General features: G+C 44.5%; 2 protein-coding genes across 12 annotated transcripts in view; one reads left to right on the forward strand and one right to left on the reverse strand.

The window, feature by feature from the left end:
• The window catches only part of LOC119952974 (C-Jun-amino-terminal kinase-interacting protein 4-like), a 262,841-nt gene that overhangs the window by 129,786 nt on the left and 108,538 nt on the right, over positions 1-24,517 (reverse strand). For 5 of the 7 annotated variants that reach the window (XM_038776641.1, XM_038776637.1, XM_038776640.1 and 2 more), the window contains exon 4: positions 5,094-5,188. In XM_038776641.1, the coding sequence (XP_038632569.1) occupies positions 5,094-5,188 (95 nt within the window). Of the gene's footprint in view, positions 1-4,252; positions 4,671-5,093; positions 5,189-24,517 lie in introns of those variants that run through there. The other 2 variants (XM_038776642.1, XM_038776643.1) reach the window with 2 other exon arrangements.
• The window catches only part of mbtd1 (mbt domain containing 1), a 232,280-nt gene continuing 212,863 nt past the window's right edge, over positions 5,101-24,517 (forward strand). For 4 of the 5 annotated variants that reach the window (XM_038776644.1, XM_038776649.1, XM_038776650.1 and 1 more), the window contains exon 1: positions 5,116-5,220. In XM_038776644.1, coding sequence (XP_038632572.1) covers positions 5,194-5,220 — 27 coding nt within the window. In that variant the 5' untranslated portion in view covers positions 5,116-5,193. Of the gene's footprint in view, positions 5,221-24,517 lie in introns of all 5 variants that reach the window. The other variant, XM_038776647.1, reaches the window with a different exon arrangement.

Here is a 24,517-nt window from a genome sequence, read left to right on the forward strand (position 1 = left end):
TCTGCAAGGGTCGTTCATGTTAATTCCCTTATTGCCCTTTTCTTTTATTTTGCCGTTATCACTGATGATCCATGGATGTTGGCTGTTTAATGAACATATGCCTTCAAGCCGAGCACATAGCCCCGTTTTATACAGTGGGGAGCTTTGCTCGTTGGAACTCCCCGTTGTAGCGAGAGACCGGGATGACATTTTCAAATGGTGTCCCAATCTCCAAGACCCCCGAAACAATCCCCTCCCTCTCCCCTCCCTCCCTCCCCCCCCCCGCCCCCGGCCAGCCTGTACGCACTATGGAAGGATTCTCCGCCAAGCAGCATGGCCAATGAAAATCGGGGGACCTTGCTACCAGGATCTACCTGGCTTGTGACACCTCGCGAGAAGCATGGCGAGTAGGTAGATCCCAGGAGCGAGGTCTCGCGGCTTTTACTGAACACACTGCGCCGCGGCCGTTGGGATCGCATTCGAAGGCTCTATTGGGATCGGATATTCAAAACTTTGACCGAGGTGTTCCACATGAACATCCTAGACTTCCCAAACTGCTCTACTGGGGACAATTTCAAAAGGGATAAAGGGGAGAAAATATTTGCAAGTTTTGCTTATAGCTGCCATTAAAGCATTATCCTCAATTGGCTGAAACCCACGTGACCAACCTACGAATCTCGATTATCTCAGGTCAGCGAGATGTTTGAGACAGAAAGAATCACGCGTGCATTACGTTTACAAAGTAAAAAATTATTTCAAAGGTGGATCCCGTTAATGGGAATATTGTTCATATGAACTAATTCACGGAGAGCACCCCCATCCCACTTGCGGTCCTATCCCAACCTAATAACACATGCCTCTACATGCACTTGAATCTTTAAATTAATAGTGCCTTTGTAACATTGGATACTGCTAGCTTGGAGGGACTCAAAGCCCCCGAAGTCGGAGACCTGGTTATCAGACATGGTGAGCCTTCTCGGCCTAGAGGAGATTAATTTCACCTTGAGAGGGTCATTGTCAGGGTTCGCCCGGAGGTGGCAACCATTCATCGACTTCTTCGCGGAGAATTAATCGTCAGCGGGGGGGTGATGTTAGGGTAGCGTAGAATAGAGGGTTAATTAGGCAGGTCTTGGCGGGATTGGAGACGGGGTTTGCACTATGTTTGTTGTTCTTTGTACATTGTTTTTATACTGTTGCTGTTTGCAATGCCAAAATTACCTCATTAAAATTGTTTATTTAAAAAAAAAGAACCTATCTATTTCTGTCTTCAAGGCACTCTGTGATTTGGCCACTACAGCCTTCTGCGGCAGAGTTCCACAGTTTCACCACCCTCTGGCTGAAGAAATTCCTCCTCATCTCTGTTTTAAAGTATTGTCCCTTTAGTCTGAGGTGGTGTCCTCTGGTTCTAGTTTTTCTTACAAGTGGAAACATTCTCTCCACGTCCACTCTATGCAGGCCTCGCAGTATCCTGCAAGTTTCAATAACATCCCCCCTCACCCTTCTAAACTCCAATGATTACAGACCCAGAGTCCTCAACTGTTCCCCATACAACAAGTTCTTAATTCCAGGGATCATTCTTGTGAACCTCCTCTGGACCCTTTCCAAGGCCAGCACATCCTTCCTTAGATACAGGGCCCAAAACTGTTCGCAATACTCCAAATGGGATCTGACCAGAGATTATACAGCCCTCAGGAGTACATCCCTGGTCTTGTACTCTAGCCCTCTTGACATGAATGCTAACATTGCATTTGCCTTCCCAACTGCTGACTGAACCTGCACATTAACCTTAAGAGAACCTTGAACAAGGACTCCCAAGTCCCTTTGTGTTTCTGAATTCCTAAGCATTTCCCCATTTACAAAATAGTCTATGCCTCCATTCCTCCTTCCAAGGGGCATAACCTCACACTTTTCCACATTCTATTCCATCTGACACTTCTTTTCCCACTCTCCTAGCCTGTCCTCCAAGTCCTTCTGCAGCCCCCCTGTTTCCTCAATACTGTCAATATGTCCCTCTACATATCTTTATATTATCTGCAAACTTAACAACAATGCCTTCCGTCCCTTCTTCCAGATCATTAATGTATATTGTGAAAAGTTGTGGTCCTAGCACCAAGCCCTGAGGTACACCACTAGTCACCAGTGGAGTCCTGAGGCACACCACTAGTCACCGGCTGCCATCCTGAAAAAGACCCCTTTATCCCCACTCTCTGCCTTCTGTCAGTCAGCCAATCCTCTATCCATGCCAGGATCTTACCCTGAACACCATGGGCTCTTAACTTATTTAACAATCTCCTGTGCGGCACCTTGTCAAAGGTCTTCTGGAAATCTAAATAAATCACGTCCACTTGTTTGTCTAACTTCCTTGTTACTTCCTCAAAGAACTCGAACAGATTTGTCAGACTTAACCTAGATTAATTTTCCATTTTGTTGTGACAAAAATCAAGAGGAACATAATTATCTATTCCTGATTTATCCTTCACTACTTATTAATATTGAGCACAATGCATGCATATCTGTGTTCAAGATCATAACATTAGCTCAACTACCACGGTTAGACTGAGCCTATAATACCTCTTTCAGCATGAAGAAGTATTTGCGAGAGTGAAACTCTTGCAAAAAGGGTCACTTCCAAAAATTGAACAATATTAGAAACAAGTGAACAAAACAAGTGTGAAGGAATACAACAACAAACTATTTATTCATGCTTTGTTTAAATCTTGATAGAATGTGGCCATCACATTTACACTGTTAGGAACATTATTCCAGGTTGCAGCAGATTGTTGAGGGCCATACTCCCAGTCCCCATCCATCTTAAAGAACTTTTTGCACCAGTCGCTATCACAGATCCAGCAATATCACAGTTGGAAAGTAGGCAAAGGCCCAGACAGGCATAGAATAGCAAGTCTCCGGGGGGAGGGGGTGCACAGATGGAAAATAGCGGGTCACAAGTGGCTCTCAAGTCGCATTATGAACATCACAGATTTAAATGACAATGTTCAAGTTCCCAATTGGTGAAATACAATTGTTAATGCATCTTTTCACTTATTCTGAGAATTACAAAATCAATTTAACATACAACCTCAAGAGTAAACCAGATGGATACATTTATACTGCGACTTTAATATTCAACTCTCAATGGTCATAGCTCACAAACAGGACAGTTTGAAGTTGTGACTCCGCTCATACAATGTGAATTTACACATGAATGATTAATACGCTGGCAGCCCTAATCTTTTGCATGTTAACTCTTTCAGTGCACTTAAAGCTATGGTGTTTAATTACGTTAACTCTTCATCAGCTGACATACAAACTAAGCGCAAAACATCAGAATTATCAACTCTTAAACCAATAATTGTACATTTCTGAACACTGCAATGAAGCTCGAGACCCAAGTCTTTTAATTGCAACCTGGAACAATTACAACCGATGACAAAATGGGTTCCTGATTCCAGGAACAAGTGTAATTTGTAAGATTCAAAACGACAATGTATTCAGAAAACTAGTTAAACTTTCAGTTTGACTGCTTTAAGTTAATATGTAGCAAGCTAGTAAATCCTTTTAAACTGCATTACAATTCACATTAAAAAAATAAATGACTGCACCTTCACAGATCCAAAGCACAGCATTTGAACATGGTGTAGTATTCCAATAAATACACTGAAACAAAGTAATTCTTTATTCAGTTAACTTAAAAGAAAATGACACAAAAATGTCCCAAGAACTGGAAGTAACTTATTTAATTGGAAATGCACACAACTAAACTGTCACCAACTAGTTGTCAAGTACACATTGCTACCAACTTACAAGTTAGTTTTATGTACTTGTGGCATGAGAAAAGTAATAAAGAACACAAATATTACTAAACAGAACTGTACCACTTTCAGACAGTGCTGCAACTATTACCCACGGAATGCCTACTACAACAATACCATTTACTGTACTTAGATTTTCAGAATCAACAGCTATTTTATTCAGATACAAATAAAAAAAGAGATTAGAATCCTTAATTCTTGCAAGGAATACATTCTGCATTTTAAAAAAAAAGGATGTTCAGAGCATTTAACAAAGGCAGAATAAAATGCTGTGAAGGAGGACGTGCACTCTTATTCACAATTCAGTTAAATACAAGCATTTTAATAAGTTGCTAAGTCAGGTCAAACAGAGGGGGGGCGGGAAAGAGAAGAAAGGAATATACATACATAACGAGATACATCACAAACAGAACATAACAGCAGCGAGACACACATGGATAGGCCACAAAACCTGTGAGTACCTTATTTTCCTTGGAAGATTCTGTGTCAGTGCTGGAAGGCCTGTTGAAACGGAATAGTGCACAAGCAGCAGAACAGATAGCGATACCAGGACAGCTGAATTAATGACCACCGCCCCGCCAACAAAGCCAAACACAAACAGAAGCATGCAACCAGGACTCATGGCTCTGTGCTGGCATGGTTGTGTTCAGAGGCCAGAACACTGTGGGAAGGTTACACAGGGGTTGAGGGTGTATCCTTGGACTGAAAAATCTGTCACTCAACCACAGCCACAAAAGCGTGTGTTCGAAACAATGCCATCAGCACACCCAACGAGCTACATTCTGCAGCAGCTCACATAGAATGACATCATTCTGCTAATATTTAAAATCCGACGCCGATCACCTCAGCATCACTACTGCAGCACTCGCAACCATCACTCCGTTATCCCCCCCCCCTCCGCAACTACCCTGCTGATTGGCTGCAAACATCCACAGCTTACATAATGCATGTACATAAAAGGAACCCTCACTGTTAAGCACAAATGGTCAGATTGGGCTCTTACATAACATACCCAACAGTAAAAACTTACAAGCCTAAAACCATCCTTCGAAAAACAATTATTAACAGAGACGCTGCTTTACCAACAATTTTACAGCTATTTAATCGCTGCTCTCAGCATAATTGTTTTAATTCCAGCCTATTAGCCAGCGACTGCTCTATTATACAGGGCACTTGACCGACATCAGCCAAACTATTGTTCACTGCTCTGTTATTAGGCAAATGGGTCACTGATCACATGATCCCAAACACATCGATATTTTTATTCTGCCGAAAGGAGATAACAAAAGCGAGGATGTTTACCTAACTCTGTTGTGTGCTCCAGGTTCCTGCAGCTCTACCCCAAGTAACTGGTGAAGTTTTGTTCGTTCCAAGTGCTCCATGTAATTGTGGATCATCTACGATGAAGACGGAGGGAAAAAAATGTCAGGTTTATCAATGCTTTATTACTTCAAGAATTGGTGTTTTATTAGAAAGCTAAAGCCATTTTGCTTCACAACCTGCATGCAATGCTTGCAACACTTTTCATATCAGTACATTTTGTGTTTTGAATCACTAAGATTGGACAATTATTTATGAAGTTATATTTCTTCAAAAACTCATTTGTGATTTTGGATGGATGAGGGATTAGAAAACTCTCACTGCAGTAAATAAGTTAAGGACTTTTTAAAATCTGGTTAAAGAAATGAAGATTTAGGGCAGCACGGAGGCGCAGTGGTTAGCACTGGGACTACGGCGCTGAGGTCCCAGGTTCAATCCCAGCTCTGGGTCACTGTCCGTGTGGAGTTTGCACATTCTCCGTGTTTGTGTGGGTTTCACCCCCCACAACCCAAAAGATGTGCAGGTTAGGTGGATTGGCCACGCTAAATTACCCCTTAATTAGAAAAAAAATAATTGGGTACTCTAAATTTATTTTTTAAAAAGAAATAAAGATTGATATATTTTTTAATTCACTCATGGCATGTGGGTGTTGCTGGCTGGACCATCCCTCATTGTCCTTGCAGGAGCTGTTAAGAGTAAATAACATTGCTGTGGGTCTGGAATCAGATGTAGGCCAGGCCAGGCAAGGACAGCGGATTTCCTTCCCAAAGTACATGAGTGAACCAGATGGATTTTTATGACAAACGACAATGGTTGCGTGGTTGCCATTAAACGTTTGATTCCAGATTTTTATTCAATCAAATTTCACCATCTGTAATGGTGGGATTTGATCCCAGATCCCTAGATTACGGTAGCACAGTGGTTAGCATTGTTGCTTCACAGAGCCAGGGTCCCAGGTTCAATTCCCGGCTTGGGTCACTGTCTGTGTGGAGTCTGCACGTTCTCAGTGTGTCTGCATGGGTTTCCTCCGGGTACTCTGGTTTCCTCCCACGAGTTCCGAAAAACGTGCTGTTAGATAACTTGGACATCCCGAATTCTCCCTCAGTGTACCCGATCAGGCGCCAGAATGTGCCGACTTTCACAGTAGCTTCATCGCAGTGTTAATGTAAGCCTACTTGTGACACCAATTAAGATTATTATATATTATAGATTACTAGTCCAGCGACATAATACCACTATGCTACCAATATAGTTTGGACAGTGTTCTGATATCCTGCCAATATCTTAGAAATATTAATGGGAGCAAAGAATGGCCCCAACAAAGCTCCAAAATATTCCATGTTAATCTTGTAATTGCACTTGTAATGCCAGGGCATACAGGTTAATGACAATTCTTTCATGTATTTAAACGTATCAGTATGATAAAGTTCCTTCTTCATTAAGCACAAGATCATAAACCCAACTTTACAGCGAAAATCCTCACAGGTCAAATCTATTCTCACGACACCTGCGTGATCTACATTAAATTGGGGTGGAAATCTTCAGTCAGGGTATTTCTCTGCAGACAACCATTACAGAGCAGATTTACTCGACGTTATCAGACAGGAGAAGCTCACTCAATGCATCTGTTCCACAGAAACACAAACTGCTCCTCGTCCACCAGATTTTCCAAAGATTAGCTGGTCATCAGAAACTTGTAAAGACGCAGTAAAGCTGTGTAATAATCAGTTTTTATGAGTCTAAAGAGAATGACACTCCAGGGCATAGCCATGAAAGAGAATACGCCTGACTGACATTAAAAAGTTATTCCACAACAGCTACAAACACTGGCATCTACCCGGCAATGTAAAAAATTGCCCAGGTGTGTCCTGTACACAAACAGGACAAATCCAACCCAGCCAATTACCGCCCTATCAGTCTACTCTCCAGCATCTGCAAAGTGATGGAAGGAGTCATCAACAGTGCTATCAAGCGGCACTTACTCAACAATAACCTGCTCACAGTCGCTCAGTTTGGGTTCCACCAGGGTCGCTCAGCTCCCGACCTCATTACAGCCTTGGTTCAAACATGGACAAAAAAAAAAGAGCTGAATGCCAGAGGTGAGGTGAGAGTGACTGCTCTTGACATCAAGTCAGCATTTGACCAAGTATGGCATCAAGGAACTCTAGCTAAAATGAAGTCAATGGGAATCACTCCGCTGGTTGGAATTATACCTGGCAGAGAGGAAGAATATCCAGGCTTGGGCTTACAAGTGGCAAGTTACATTTGTGCCACACAAGTGCTAGGCAATGACCATCTCCAAGAAGAGAGGATCTATATAACCATCGCCCCATGACATTTAATGGCATTACCATCACAATTCCCCACAATCAATATCCTGGGGCTACCATTGATCTGACATTGAACTGGACTTGCCATATAAATACTATGGTTACCAGAGAAGATCAAAGGCTAGGAATACTACGGCAAGTAAATCACCCCCTCACCCCACAAAGCCTATCCACCATCGACAAGGCACAAGCCAGGTGTGTAATGGATACTCTCTACTTGCCTGGATGAGTGCAGCTCCAACAACTCTCAAGAAACTCAACACCACCCAGGACAAAGCAGCCCTGCTTGACTGCTACCCCTTCCACCACTGACGAACAGTGGCAGCCGTGTGTACCATCTACAAGATGCACTGCAGGAACTTGCCACGGTTCCTTAGGTAGCACCTTCCAAACCCACGACCACTACCATCTAGAAAGACAAGAGCAGCAGATACCTGGGAACCCCACCACCTGGAGGTTCTCCTCCAAGTCACTCACCACCCCAACATGGAAATATTTTGCCGTTCCTTCACTGTCGCTGGATCAAAATCCTGGAACTCCCTCGCTAACAGCACACTGGGTGTACCCACACCTCAGGGCGACAGCTGTTCAAGAAGGCAGCTCACCATCACCTTCTGAAGGGCAACTAGGAATGGGCAATAAATGCTGGCCTAACCAACAACACCTCAGAAATGATTTTTTTAAAACTTGAATCACTATATTTCTACTAATAGTATGTTTCAGTTAACCTCTGCACAGAGCATCACCTTTGTTGATCCCCCACTATGTGGTAACCCTGGTGGGGGCAGAAGAGCAATCTGCTGTTTTCCATTTAAAAAGGACATTTTTTCAACAAGTGATTGAGAAAACCAATTATACACAACAAATCATGTCGCAGCTTTTTCTTGGATTTAAAGATGAACAGCGTTGTGTTATAATGCATTTTTAAAAATCTTAAAATAATATAATAATAAGAATCATTTTATATTAAAATAGCAAATTGATGGATCAAGGGAAATGCAGTGTATGAGCATATGGATTTTAAAAGGTATCCAATGAAGTGCGTCACAGCAAGCTTGCTCTGGAAATTCAAGCTTAAATCGAAATGTAGCAAATTAGTTCAAAGAGAAGAAACAACACATTTAGGATTAATTCAAGAAAGAAAAGATGTACCATTTCATGGCCTATCAAAGGCTATTGAACTTGGACAGAGAGAGCACACTATCCCGGTTTGCTGACAGCACAAAAGTAGAAGGATTGACAAACAGCTTAAGAGTATAAAATAATTCAAAAGGATTGACAGGCAGGAAATCAATTTGACAGAGAAAGCAGAACTGGGGCCGTAAATACAAGATAGTCACGAATAAATCCAGCAAGAAATTTAAGAAAGGCCTCTTTACCCACAGAATTTGGCACTCGCTAGCACAAGGAGTAGTTGAGACAGACAACATAGATTTAACGGTAAACGAAATAAGCACGAGGGAGAAAGGGAGAGAAGAGTATGTTGATAGGTTGAGATGAAGAGGAGTGGGAGGAAACCGATGTACAAAATAAACACAGGTATGGATCAGTTGGGCTGAACGGCCTCTTGATGCACAGTACATTTTATGCAACACAGACAAGACAGAGCATCAAACGAAGCATATAAACTCAAGGAACAAGTCAGGAGTGTAATGGAATACGCTCCATTTCTCTGGATGAGTGCAGCTCCAACCACACTCAAGAAGCTCAACACCATCCAGGACAAAGCAGACTGCTTGAACGGCACCCCACCCACCACGTTAAACATTCACTTCCTTCTAACACTGATTCACGGTGGCAGTAGCATATCCCATCTACAGGATGTACGGCAAGAAAGTGGAGTTGCGGATTATCAGATCTGCCATGTACGGCAGCAGCTCACTAAGACTCCTTCAACAACACCTTCCAAACCAGTGACCTCTACCATCTCGAAAAACATGGGAGCTTCACCACCTGAAGTTCCCCTCCAAGCCACTCACCATCCTGATTTGGAAATATATCACCGTTCCTTCACTGTCGATATAAAAAGGGAGACAGAACCAGTCCAAGGAACTATTGACCAATTAGCTTAACATTAGAGGTAGGATAGATGATGGAATCCTTACCTAATAGAAAAACACAGAAACCAAAAATATAATAAGCTGCCCAGCATAGATTCCAATCGGGGAAGTCATGCTTGACTAACTTTATTGAATTCTTTGAAGTAGCAACAGAAAAATTAAATAGGGGTAATGCAATGTGATATCCACATTTTCAAAAAACCCTCAATAAAGTACCGCATCGTATACTCAAGACAAATGTTAGAACTTGTGGAGTCAGAGGACAAGTTTGTTAAACTGGTAAATGGTGGGAATTGTTGTTTCGCAAAGGTTGCCGTTGGTTACCAATTACGTAAAAGATTTGGATTCAGGAATAAGATTACAAGACTTAGGAGTGGAAATAGGCCACTCAGCATATCGAGTCTGCTCTGCCATTCAATGAGATCATGATAGATCTGATAATCCTCAACTCCACTTTCTTGCCTTAACCCTCGATTCCCTTGCTGATTAATCTTCACTTACAAATCCTTCCAGGGCCTTTATCCACCCTAACTCTGAACTCTCCCCATTTCCCCGCTTTACAACACCAATGCAAGTCTTCCACCTCAATGTATCATTCACCACCTTCGGAATTATCCTGAAAATCCCGCTTGGTCGCCTATTGGCCAAATCTATAGAAAAACAGCAATTCCAATAATTGGAAGTACAAGTTTAAAATTTGCAGATGACACCAAATTTGGGCATGTAGTTAACACAAATTGGGGTAAGCATTGATAAAATTCCAGAATTGGCATAAAATTAGCAGAAGTAAAAGACACTTCAAAGGTCTTGGAGTAGCCTGATTCCAGAACGTGGAGTACAACCCAAATGAAACAGATTCCACCCGAGAAACTCTTATTAAGTTTTATATATATATATAATATATATGTGTAAAAATGAAATCAAAATTGCTTATTGTCACGAGTAGGCTTCAATGAAGTTACTGTGAAAAGCCCCTAGTCGCCACATTCCAGCGCCTGTTCGGGGAGGCTGTTACGGGAATCGAACCGTGCTGCTGGCCTGCCTTGGTCTGCTTTCAAAGCCAGCGATTTAGCCCAGTGTGCTAAACAGCCCCTAGATAATGGTGCAGAGTAATGGATGTAACGTATAGTTGGGACTGTTGTTTAAACATTAAGAAAGGTTGTCATTTATACTAAAGAAGTAAAGGGGAGAGGGGTGTTCCGTATTAAGGAATACATCCCTGCTGATGGAACACTACGTGATCTGAAGTGACGTCAGCAGAGTGTTGGCGCCAGCTTTAGTTCTCCATCTTGTATTGTGTGAACAACATCTCCTGAATAAACCTTGCATCGTGTTTGGAAGAAATCTCAGGCAAGCGACCACATCGGAAGTGATGACTGTAGAAAAGTTTGGTTTTATTCTCCTAGCTATACACCCCTCCGACTCCCCGAAGGGTCTCCAGCACTCAGCCCACACCCGGGCCGGGTATTTATATCTCAGCAGTCCGAGGAATAGTGGGGGTAGCTCCACCCCCTCATCTGGGTAAATCAGATTCAGGTCACAGAGACTCTGATGTTGCAGATTCCTGGGGCTCGTGTCAGCTTATAACCAGTCCCCTGTCCTCCGTGAATAACCCCAAGAGGGGTTTATGGTCGGTATAAGCCATGAATGTATGTTCATAAACATACTGATGGAATCGCTTTATGCTGAACACCAGTGACAAAACTTCCTTTTCTATTTGGGCATAATTTCAATCCGCCGCCGCCAAAATGCATGAAGTAAACACAATGTGTCTCTCGGTACCATCGTCCGTCCTGTGTGCCAGGACAGCCCCGATTCAGTAGGACGAGGTGTCACATGTGAGCAAACCGGCTTTGATGGGTCAAAGTGAGTCAGCAAGTGGGAAGACGACAGTTGCCACTTTACTTCGTCGAACGCTCGCTGCAACGGCAGGTCTCAAAACCACCACTGGCCCTCTGGGTCAGTGGGGCCAAGACTGTTACCAAGTTCGGGATGAATTTCCCATAATAGTTGACCAGGCCCAAAAGTAAATGGAGTTCAGTGGAATCCTTTGGTACGTGTGCCTGCTGGATGGCCTAACCCCTCCCCCAGATGTTACCGAGGCCCTCTTGGAACACCCCCCCCCCCCCCCCCCCCCCCCCCCCGAACTTCACCCCTTTGTTGTGGAGGGCCGCCTTAGCCTGGTTGAATCCCGCAAACCTCTTCGCCAATTCAGCTCCCAGGTCCTGGTATGTACGAATCTCCCAGTTCTCCCACTTACTGCTCCGCTCTTTATTTGCCCATCGCAAGACACGCTCCTTATCTGTGAAGCGGTGTAATCTTATCACCATCGAACTCGGCGGTTCGTTCGCCCTAGGTTTCCTCGCGAGGACTCTGTGCGCCCCGTTCATTTCCAAGGGCCGCGGGAAGGCCCCCGCGCCCGTCAGCATCCCCAGCACCATGGTCACATACGCTCTCGCGGATGACCCCTCCGCACCTTCATGGAGGCCCAGAATTCACAGGTTTTGTCTCCGAGACCTGTTTTCGAGGTCATCCAGTCTCTCCTGCCATCTCTTGTGCAGGGCCTCATGTGCCTCCACCCTGACCGCCAGGCCCAGGATCTCATCCGCATTGTCAGAGACCTTCTTCTCCACCTCTTTAATAGCCATCTCCTGCATCTTCTGAGTCTCCACCACCTTTTCCATAGAGGCCTTCACAGGGGCCAGCATCTCCGTCTTCAGCTCTGCAAATCAGCTTCTCAGGAACTCCTGCCGCTCCCTCAACCACTGGACCCACGCTGCCTGGTCCGCGCCAGCCGCCATTATGTCCTCTTGCACCCGTTCCACCCGCTTCACCGCAATTGCTCTCTTCACAGCCCCACTCCTGTTCCCCTCCATGCAGCGATGAGGGGAACCTCTCCAGCACCTCTTGCCGAGAATCACCGAAGTGCCGCTGCAGCTCCGTTAAAGGGCCCAAATGTCCAATCTCGGTGGGAGCTGCCGTATGAGCGACCTATCCGAACATGGCTGCTACCATTTGGAATTTTATTGAACGGTTCTGGTCTGCATACAGCATTATGAATAAAATATAGGCATTGGAGAAGGCACAAAATAGATCTTCCCGAATCATACCAGAAATTAGAGATTATACCTTTCAAAAAAGGCTGAACATGCTGGGACTCTTTTCTGTAGGCCTGGCTGGGAAACAAGGCCAGCAGGATTAGTTTTTGCACTGTGCCAAATAACTAACACAGGCACAATGGACCAAGCAACCTCCTCCTGTGTTGCAAACATCTGCATTGTCTTTACACAAAGATAAATAAATCTCACCATAACAGCCTCACTCCCTAGTGAAATCAAAGCAGCATATTGCATCGAATGAATTATGCAGATTTGAAATATCTCTATCTGCTCCTCCTTGTCTGGGCTGTTTAAATTTGGCCAGCGTCAACAGTTCCACAGCTGCCCTCAGTACCACTGAATTCAGGAGAAAACAGAAACCTGCAGCTCTCCGAGAACAGATCACTACTATTGGGTGGCCCCTGCTTGAAGCTGCCATCGTATGGTCGTTGGTTGACAGGATTAAGTTGATACTCTATTTCAAAGGTCACATTTGGAAAAAGGTCACATTTGGAAAAATGCCACCTTGCTGCATGGGCAGCTGGCACTTTGCAGAACCTTATCCCTGCAAGGGTCATCGCTCCCAGATGAGCAGAGGAGGAAATCCATCCCTTTTATTTAAAAAATGCTGATTTGATGTTAAGAATGACACCGGATTGGGTTGGATTTGATTTATTGCCATGTGTACCGAGGTACAGCGAAATCTATTGTTCTGTGTACAGTCCAGACAGATCGCTCCATACATGAAAAACATAGGATCTCATAATGTAAATATTCTTGCCATGTGACAAAAAAAAGAATTTCATGAACTCTGAAACAGGTTACCTCAAGACAGACATGCTACATTATCTCTGTGGTAGCTGTTCTTGTGACTAGCTCTACAATATATTTCTGGAGGGACGTGAAGGCAGAGTAGCACCTCTCACAGAGGGTTAACTGCACTCTTTGGAGTGGCTCATCCTCTGTGGCTTCTCTCTTTCACCCAACTCTCACTTATGGGTCCAAGTAGTTATCATGAGACAGTAAGTACACTGACAAGTGAGTCAAACCAGGAGAAGTTAGCTGTCAGGTCTCCTACCCTCACCAACCACCAACCTAGGTATTTGTTTGCATGCAAAAACCGTAGACAAGGCACATGAGACCAATCTAAGGTCCAACACCATTGGAAGGTCAGTCAGCATCGTGTTCATAGAATCATAGAGTACAGAAGAGGCCCTACGGCCCTTCAAGCCTGCACCGATCAAAAGCAAACTACTTTAAACTACATTAATCTCACTTCCCAGCACTTGGTCCATAATAACCTTTTTGTGATACGCAGAGTTCAACCAAAAACAGGTCATCCAGTGCATCTAGATTTATTGGCAGCCATCTCGGCTAATCTTGCCACTGGACCAAGAAACGTCAGGGCAAGAGAGCGAGGCTGATGATCACAACCCATCGTCACTATAATCCAAATCACACGCAAGTCATGTTCATCAAGTTTCTATCATCTGCCATCCATCTTCTATCTGTCATTAGCCCGACAGCACTTGGCAAGCGACGTGACAGCAGATGAGGATCACTGGAAGCTATAGTCACAAGCCTGCACACAGGTGGTTCAAGCCACAGTGGAAAAAGATACAGAGTGCACGGAGGGTAACTGGGTGACCTTCAAACTCCATTGCTTCAAAGGTTCTTTGCCCTTCCTCACATAAACATCAAGATCTGGTTGATGGAAATAATGGGAAATTCAGAAACTGCCAGAGCAGAAACATTCTAAGTTCAGAGATATGAAAGACACTTGGCTAAATCAGAAAGTAGACAAACTTCACCAATACGTAGACCACGAAGGCTGGAACAGATTCTGTTATGCTCTAAAACTGTCGATCAGCCTCAGTATACTGGTCCGTAGCCAATCCTTGGAGTCAGCAGGTCACCACTGCTCAAAGTGAAAGCCCAAATTCTCGAACCTTGGGCAGAAGCCACATCCGCAATTGGCCTTCACCCATCAGCGAAAAAGCAACATACAAGGTGCTGCAGGTTGCCATCAACTACTCTCCAGGTGACATTCCCATGCTGTTAGAAATAGCAAAAGAAAACAAACTCCTGTCTAGCAGCAAAGCTCCAGGAGCTGATATTATCCCAGTCGAGGTCTGGAGCTCAATGCCTGGTCAACAAGCTCACTGAGCTCTTTCAAGTCTCTGTGGGACCAAGGAACCATCCCTCAAGAATGCAAAAATAACTCCATTGTCCACCTGGACTAGTGCAAAGGAACTCGCCTCTCCATCACTGACAGAATCCTTCTCAACTGTCAAGTGCAACATCTTATCTAGGATTTACTGCCAGGGTTGGCGTGATTCTTAAAAAAGGTCAAGAACCCCGATATGGTTTTTGCACGTAGACAGCTTCAGTAGAAAAGCCAAGAATGGCACATGGACCTCTATACCACATTTGTTGACCTGACCAAGGCCTTTGACATAGACGACCATGAGGGCCTCAGGAAGGTAATGAAGAAATTTAGCTGCTCTGACAAATTCATCACAATGGCTCAACTTTTTACAAAAGCATTCTCGTATATTTCCTGAATAATGGTGAGTCTCATGACCTATTCCCAGTCACTTATGAAGTTAAACAGAGCTGTGCGCTAGTGCTAACCCTCTTCAGCATGCATTTCTCCACCATACACTCCGATGTCCTCCACGGCATGGTGGAACAGTGGTTAGCACTGCTGCCTCACAGCACCAAGGACCCGGGTTCAATTCTGGCCTCGGGTGACTACCTGTGAAGTTTGCACTTCCTCCCCGTGTGTGTGTGGGTTTCCTCCGGGTGCTCCGGTTTCCTCTCAGTCCAAAGATGTGCAGAATGGTGGATTGGTCCTGATAAAGTGCCCCTTAGTGTTCAAAAGGTTAGGTGGGGTTACTGGGTTACGAGGATAGGCTGGAGGCATGAGCTTAAGTAGGGTGCTCTTTCTAAGGGCCGGTGCAGGCTCGATGGCTCAAATGGCCTCCTTCTGCACTGTAGATTCTATAATTCTACAATGCTTATGTTGGCATCAAAATCAGATATTTTACAGACAAGGAGCTGTTCAATCTAGCTGACTTGATACAAAGCTTCAGTCTCTAAGAATATACTTCACGATTCCCTGTTTGCCAATGACTGTCCACTATCTTAACAGTTCAGAGGTGGGCGTGCAATGTAACATGGACTTGTTCTTCAATGCATGTGACAGCTCTGACCTTATGATAAGCATGAAGAAAACTGAAATAACATACTGGTTTGCTCCAGGAAAGCTTTATTTTAAACCCCAGGTTTCAGTCCATGACCAGAAACTGACAGCAGTGGCAGTGCGATGCCAGGTATGTACGCTATGGATCCTAATGTCTAGTGGATTGCATCAAACAGACCCAGGCATTAATGTTATGGGAGAGGTGTTTTCAGAACCCAAAAATGTATCATGGAGTTCAACCAACCCCCACCTTTAATGGACTGTTGCTTTTGAAGCACACGGCTAGTTCCCCAGGTGTAGTGTTACAATTATGGACACGTGGTGTTTATTCCATGAACTCAAATTAACCTTTTAAATAAACACTGGATCTCTTAACACCCCTTGCTTCAAAGATAACCCCGAAAATAATAGAACACTACCTAATCCTGCAAACTGTTCCTTTACACATCTAAAAGACTTAACAAATCCTTCAAACAGAAGCACATTAGATTTATATTCAATACGGAGACCTTTTTACAATTCCGATTTCACCAAAGGATTAAGAGATAGTCCTTCATGGCAGAAATCACCAGCAATGCAGCTCACAGCCACACCCAAGCTTTCTTCAAACTGAAACTAAAACTCCCAAAAAGCAGAAGTGAGCTCAGCTCCCCCCGTGACATCACTTCAGTAATATGATCAGCTTCATTTCTTAAAAGGTACATTTCGTAAACATCTAATTCTTAAAGGCACTCTCACATGACATTAGCAAAAGATTGACAAAAGCTAGGCAGATAACTGTTCCCTGGTCCATGCTCCATGGCAACACCTCGACCAATCAGAGCCCACTTGCCAGCCAATCAGTGTCCTCTTCTCATGCAGTATATATTGTTGTTCCCCTTTGAGATTTGGTATTCTTGCAAATTTGTCTGATGAATGCAAAACTAACAGCTTTGACAGCATGTCTCTTTTCTCATCAATAAACTAGCCTTTACTTAGCATATATAGCAAATGGGTACCAGTGACAGGGAGGATTTTGGGTAGAGTTAGAGCAGTGAAAGCATTATACTGATTACAGAACATTCAGGCCCCCTTAAGCTGTGGAGGAATTCATACTCCTGGAAGAGAAGAATCATATCTCTAACCTTTCACATCAATTCCTTGCATTAGTATTCACAATAGATCATTTACACAGCATTCTTCAGCCTGTGGCCATGTTGTCAAGGATACTTCATAGAATTTAACAGAAAGATTAGCATATCAATTAATGATAAAGGAGCTAGAATAACCAAAAGCTCCAATGTCCTAAACTCAGAATACTCTCGAGAACACTGCACTTCAAAAAGGCACGCTCAGAGTGAAGAATTTACAATTGCGAGTGAAATTATAATAGATTGAAAAGTTTTTCTCTTAATTATTTCAGGCATCATTTTCCAGGAAAAGTGGGGGGCGGGGGGGTGGAAATCACACCAGAATGTGCTTGAGTAACACCGCAGTCCTGTATCTGCAAATGTTCAATCCATAATAACAATAGGGGCTGGTTTAGCTCACTGGGCTAAATCACTGGTTTAGCAGGCCAGCAGCACGGTTCGATTCCCGTACCAGCCTCCCCGGACAGGCGCGGAATGTGGCGACTAGGGGTTTTTCACAGTAACTTCATTGAAATCTACGCGTGACAATAAGCAATTTTCATTTTCATTTCAAAAGACACACCGGGCAGCTACATTCTGTACGGTAAGAGGGGATGGAGTCTGGGGCAGTTGCATGCTCCTCCTGTAGGATGTGGGTGGTGAGGGATACCACCGGTGTCCCCGCTGACTATACCTGCGGGAAGTGTACCAAATTCCAGCTCCTCAGAGACCGTGTTAGGGAACTGGAGCTGGAGGAACTTCGGATCTTCCGGGAGGCAGAGGGGGTTATCGAGATGAGTTACAGGGAGGTAGCCACACCCAAGGTACAGGACAAGAGTAGCTGGGTTACAGTCAGGGGAAAGAAAACAAACGGACAGGCAGTCAGTTACTCTAAGGTGATCCTCCAGTAGCATTGCCACGTCTGCCTTCAGTCCCCTCAAATGCGCGAACACGCTTGCCCACTAAACCGGCCCATTTAACTCTCTTACGTTCCATGTGATCAGGCTGGTTGGGGGGCGCCTCGCCGCCTCCTCCTCCTCCTCCCCTCCGCCCCCCCCCCCCCCACCCACACCGATCAGCCATCACCTTTCTTGGGCCAGTCTCCAGCCCGCGCCCCACGCATCCGCAGGCCCACCCCCAGGCAGCCGACTTCCTTTTTGTCCCACAGCAAAAGTTTCTCCCCCCCCCCCCCCCCCCCCCAGTATCAGCACTATGAAAACCACCCCCTTCAACAGGCATAACATCTGCCCACTGCACTTCCATCAGCTAGCCCGCCCAGTAGATTGGTGGTCCCCGCGCATGGCGCCAGACATTTTCCCACCTATTGTCACCCTCCCTCCCCCGACACACATATGCAAAAGAAAAACAATCCCAACCCAACTGCCCGAAAGAAACACAAAAGAAGATCCAACATCTAACATTCACACCTCCATCCCCCATCAGTGCAAATGCAAACTTTAACTCACACAGCTCTGTAGCAGGCCCCAAATCAATACAGAAGGCATTACAGATTACGTCCAAAAATGAGCGCTGCAGCAAAGTTCAAAGACCTCAACCCGCTACCAGCCCTTTCCTTCTAGCGTAGTCCATCGCTTCCTCGGGCGACTCAAAGTAAAAACGTTGCTCCTCATAAGTGACCCAAAGACGGGCCAGATAAAGCAGTCCAAACTTAGCCTTCTTCTTGAAAAGGGTTGACTTAATCTGATGAACCCTGCTCTTCTCCTGGCCAGGTCTGCACTCAGATCCTGGTATATACGCAGGATGCTATTCTCCCATTTATAGCTCCGTGTCTGCCTGGCCCACCGTAAAATACACTCCTTTTCCAGGTACCTGTGGAATCTCACCACCATTGCCCTCGGAGAGTCCCCCACACACGGCTTCCTCGTGAACGATCTGTGAGCCCTGTCCACCTCCGAGGGTCAGGAGAATGTTTCATCCCCCATTAGCTTCTCGAACATGCCCGCTATGAATGCCCCTGCGTCCGCTCCTTCGGATCCCTCCGGGAGACCAACGATTCTCACGTTCTGCCGGCGGGACCTGTTTTCTGGATCCTCCACCTTCTCCTGGAACCTTTTTTGTTGGTCTCTCAACATCCCCACCTCCAATTCCACTGCAGCTTCGTGCTCCTCTTGCTCAGCCAGTGCCTTCTCCACTTTCTGGATCGCCCGATCCTGAGCATCCAGTCTAAGTTCCAGCCGCGCAATCGATTCCTTAAATCGGGTCCAAGCATTCCTGTTTCTGCTTGGCAAAGCCCTCCTGTATGAACTGCATCAGCTGGTCCGTTGACCGCTGGGTCGTCGAGCCAGGACCCCGGTCGTCTGCCATGCTTTCTCCTGCTGCAGCTTCAGCCCAAGCCTTCTATGTTCACCTATTTCTTCCTTTGCGAGCACTTCTGGTGCGCCTCTCCATGCACTGATGTAGGATTTCTCTTCACAATTGTATCCACCATTAATTTTCCGAATCAAATCCGACAAAAAAAATCAGGGGGAAAGGTCTAAAGGTCCGACCCGAGCAGGAGCTACCAAATGTGCGACTTACTCCTTCGTAGCCGCCATCGGAAGTGTCCGGTGATTGGAATCATTGACAGACAAAAGTGTAATGGAATTTTGAACGAGGACTCCCAAGTCCCTTTGTGCTTCAGATTTCCATAGCCTTTTACAATTTAGAAAATAGTCTATGCCTCTACTCTTCCTAACAAAGTGCATATCCTCACACTTTTCCACATTGTATTCCATCTGCCATTGTGTAACTTCCGCGTTACCTCCTCAAAGAATTAACAAGATTTGTCAGACATGACCTCCCCTTAACAAAGCCATGCTGACTCAGTCCTATTTTATCATGCACTTCCAAGTACTCCGCAATCTCAACCTTAATAAGGAACTCTAAGGGCAGCATGGTAGTGCAGTGGGTTAGCCCTGCTGCCTCACGGCGCCGAGGTCCCAGGTCGATCCCGGCTCACTGTCTGTGTGGAGTTGCCACATTCTCCCCGTGTTTGCGTGGGTTTTGTCACCACAACACAGAGATGTGCAGATTAGGAGGATTGGAAAAAATAAATTGGGTACTCTAAATTACAAAAAAATAAATAATGAACTCTAATATCTTACCAACGACCAAAGTGAGGCTAACGGGCCTATAATTTCCCATCTTCTGCTTCCCTCCCTTCTTAAACAGGGGTGTTACATTAGCTACTTTCCAGTCCTCTGCGACCCTTCCTGCCTCCAGTGATTCCTGAAAGATCATCACTAATGCTTTCACAATTTCCTCAGCTATCTCTTTTAGAATCCTGGGGTGTAGTCCCTCCTGTTCGGGTGATTATCTACCTTCAGACTTTTCAGCTTCCCCAGTACCTCCTCCTTACTGATGGCCTCTCACCTCTGTACCCCGACTCTCAAAGTTTTGGTATGCCATGGGTGTCTTCCACCACGAAGACTGATGCAAAGTTCCTATTCAGTTCCTCTGCCATTTCTTTGTTCCCCATTACTACTTCTCCAGCCGCATTTTCCAGATGCCCAATGTCCATTCTTCCCTATCTCTTACCTTATATATATATATATCCAAAAAAAAATCTCTTGCAATCTTCTTTTATATTACTAGCTAGCTTACACTCAAATTTCATCTTCTCCCTCTTGATTGCTTTCTTAGTTGTCCTCTGCTTGCTTTTAAATCCTCTCCACATTATATACTTTTTCTTTTACTTTTATGCTGTCCCTGACTTCCCTTGTCAGACATCTCAGGTCTAAGTGATCCTAAGGTTGGTGCCATTTTAATACAGCCTGTGGAGCAGTCGTCTTCTGTTGGTGTGCTTGGGTACCCGAGAGATTTTGTGAAAGCTTGAATGCACTTAGCAATCCAAAGCAGAGGAATACTAACAGAAGAGTCCGAAATCCTGTAAGTGGACCCTCGATGAAGGTTTCCAAGAGAAAGTATTGTTCAGAAGATTCCACGGTGTGTTTTTCTGGGAGTTGAATGTGGAAACGTTGTGTGGAAGTCAGATTCCAGTGAGACCAGTGTGACAAGCATCTGGAAGGGATTTGATGAGAAACCAACAGATGTTATATTGGGTGGCATCTGCCACTTTGTTTCAAAGTGCAGTGGATGACCACAGTTGACCTGTTGGTTAACATGGACGGTGTACTTCCCAAGAAGATATATTTTGTCACCTGTTATCCTTGAAAATCCGGATACATCTATGAAGATATAGGTGGGTGAAGGGATATTATGCTGTAGTCAAAGTTTTTGCATTTCATAAAAGTTTTATACTTTTGTTAAAAGTTAATTGACAGTCCCGTGACTGTTCATCCACATTTGTAAGCAAAAAAATAAAAGTTACGATCTGCTGAGCTTGGGTTCCAGAAAATACAGACATGTTGGCAGAATAGGTAAACATGTGGCAGATTAAACTTAATGCAGAGAAGTGTGAAGTAATGCATTTCAAGAGGAAGAATAAGAAGAGGCAATATAAAATGAAGGGTAAAATTCTAAAGAGGATATGAAAGTAGTTGGACATCAAGGATGATGCACACAAAGTGTTGAGGGTGGCAGCGTAGGTTGAGAAAGTCACACAGGACTCTGGGCACCAATTTAACATACAAGATGTAACGGTGCTTTGAGGAAAAACTTTTTTGCCTGATGGAGGCGCGTTCAATCAAGGATTTCAAACCGGAATCAGATAATTATCTGAATAGAAAGAATTGGCAGGACGACTGGGAAAGACAGCGGAATGGGACTCGCTAAGTTCCTCTTGGAGAGAATCGGCACAGATCAGATGGGTCAAATGGCCTTCCACTGTGCTATAACTCGCCTGTGATTCTGGCTAATAAAGATGATGTGGAGATGCCGCCGTTGGACTTGGGTGAGCAGAGTAAGAAGTCTTACAACACCAGGTTAAAGTCCAACAGGTTTGTTTCAAACACGAGCTTTTGGAGCACTGCTCCTTCGTCAGATTCACTTGAGGAAGGAGCAGTGCTCCGAAAGCGAGTGTTTGAAACAAACCTGTTGGACTTTAACCTGGTGTTGTAAGACTCCTTACTCTGGCTAATAAAGAAACCTCTTCTGCAGAAAATACCTCAAAGCCCCAAGTTGAAAACAGTCAACTGAAAGCCACTCGGACCTGGGGGCTTATGAAGTTAATCAGCGAATAACCCCTTCCAGCAACAATCAGGATGCTTCTAGTCAATAAAACAAGAAGGCGAAAGGATGGGCATGATGACCCGAACTAACTAAAGACACAGAGACATTGAAGTCAGTGTGGACAGCTGAGCTGACAAAGAGGTTATTTTCGATATAATAGATATTACAAAGAGAAGAAAGCTTTACTTCCTAGTTTCCACTTGAATACCCAAAATTAAATCAATAGCCTGCTTCATGTTGACTTTATTCTCTACAGCCTTCATATCGAGATAATAATAACGACCAAATCTTTACGGCCAACATCATACTTTTCCAGTATAGTTGCTCTGCCACATGTAATCAATTTAAAACTGAATGACCCAATTCTCCATCCTACTGTTGTGACGGAAGGTGACATAACACTTCATCTCTCACTTCCCTCCCTTTCCACTGCCACAATCTTGCTAGTTTCCAAAAAACTTATGACTTTTTATATGAAAGATAAAATAATTTTGTGAGCAAGTTACAAAAACTAATTTCCATGAGAATTCTGTGCTGTATAATGGAAGCAAAATGGCATTCATATAATGACATTATGATCTTGGTAGGGATTACGAATATTTAAAAAGAAATTTGTTTTAACCAATAGAACCACACCACAAGATTTCATTTGTTTAAAACAAAGAAAAATATTACGCAGCACGATTAACTTAGCAATATAGTTTGTAACCATCTATGTTACACACACAGTGTTACTTCGTTTGGTTCAGAGTGCCAGAGGCTGGGAATTCTACAGAATTCTCTCTCTTTTGCAATGGTGCAAAGTGGATTGGAAAGAGATATCCCAGATGAATAGTAAATTGTGTTCCCAATTGACTATCAATATAGTTTATTCCCCCGTACTTGGATTTCAAAGCCCTCCCTCAAATCTGGCTTCTCTTGAAAATAAGGATTTATGTTTTAGTTGTCAACATAGGAACATTTTCAGACAGATCACCACACAACAACAACAGCACGATTTATTGCCGACACCAGAGCTGCACAGCCATTGGCTAAAATTACTAAACTCAGAGAGCTTCACTAGGTGATACAGTTGCACCATTTGCAGGGGCTGTTTAGCTCACAGGGCTAAATCGCTGGCTTTGGAAGCAGACCAAGGCAAGCCAGCAGCACGGTTCGATTCCCGTAACAGCCTCCCTGAACAGGCGCCGGAATGTGGCGACTAGGGGCTTTTCACAGTAACTTCATTTGAAGCCTACTCGTGACAATAAGCGATTTTCATTTCATTTAATCCTTGAATTACTAGAGATGCTGTCACAGGTGGGGACCATCGGCTTCTTGAAACATTAGTTTGAGGGTCATTAAAGGACAGTTTTCTGGGGTGAGACATCTTGTGGAAGTAGTTACTCATTAGGAAAGGCACACACCAAAACCAAAAAAACATTAGAACGAGGAGCAGGATTCGGCAATCAGCCCCTCTGGCCTGCTGCGCCATTCAATACAATCATAGCTGATCCCATCTCAACTCCACCCTCCTGCTGGGTCCCCTGAACCCTTCATCCTGCAACTAATTAAACCCTATCATCCTGCGATTAATTAAACCCCGTCCCCCTAACCCTTCATCCGGCGATTAATTAAACCCGGTCCCCCTAACCCTTCATCCTGCGATTAATTAAACCCAGTCCCCCTAACCCTTCATCCTGTGATTAATTAAACCCCGTCCCCCTAACCCTTCATCCTGCGATTAATTAAACCCCGTCCCCCTAACCCTTCATCCTGCGATTAATTAAACCCAGTCCCCCTAACCCTTCATCCTGCGATTAATTAAACCCCGTCCCCCTAACCCTTCATCCTGCGATTAATTAAACCCCGTTCCCCCTAGCCCTTCATCCTGCAATTAATTAAACCCGGTCCCCCTAACCCATCATCCTGCGATTAATTAAACCCCGTCCCCCTAACCCTTCATCCTGCGATTAATTAAACCCCGTCCCCCTAACCATTCATCCGGCGATTAATTAAACCCCGTTCCCCCTAGCCCTTCATCCTGCGATTAATTAAACCCGGTCCCCCTAACCCATCATCCTGCGATTAATTAAACCCCGTCCCCCTAACCCTTCTCCTGCGATTAATTAAACCCCATCCCCCTAACCCATCATCCTGCGATTAATTAAACCCGGTCCCCCAACCCTTCATCCTGCGATTAATTAAACCCGGTCCCCCTAACCCTTCATCCATCGATTAATTAAACCCCGTCCCCCTAACCCTTCATCCGGCGATTAATTAAACCCGGTCCCCCTAACCCTTCTCCTGCGATTAATTAAACCCGGTCCCCCTAACCCTTCATCCTGCGATTAATTAAACCCGGTCCCCCTAACCCTTCATCCTGTGATTAATTAAACCCGGTCCCCCAACACTTCATCCTGCGATTAATTAAACCCGGTCCCCCTAACCCTTCATCCATCGATTAATTAAACCCCGTCCCCCTAACCCTTCAT

Source organism: Scyliorhinus canicula, chromosome 18, assembly GCF_902713615.1.
Source record: "Scyliorhinus canicula chromosome 18, sScyCan1.1, whole genome shotgun sequence".
In the NCBI taxonomy this organism is placed as follows: domain Eukaryota; kingdom Metazoa; phylum Chordata; class Chondrichthyes; order Carcharhiniformes; family Scyliorhinidae; genus Scyliorhinus; species Scyliorhinus canicula.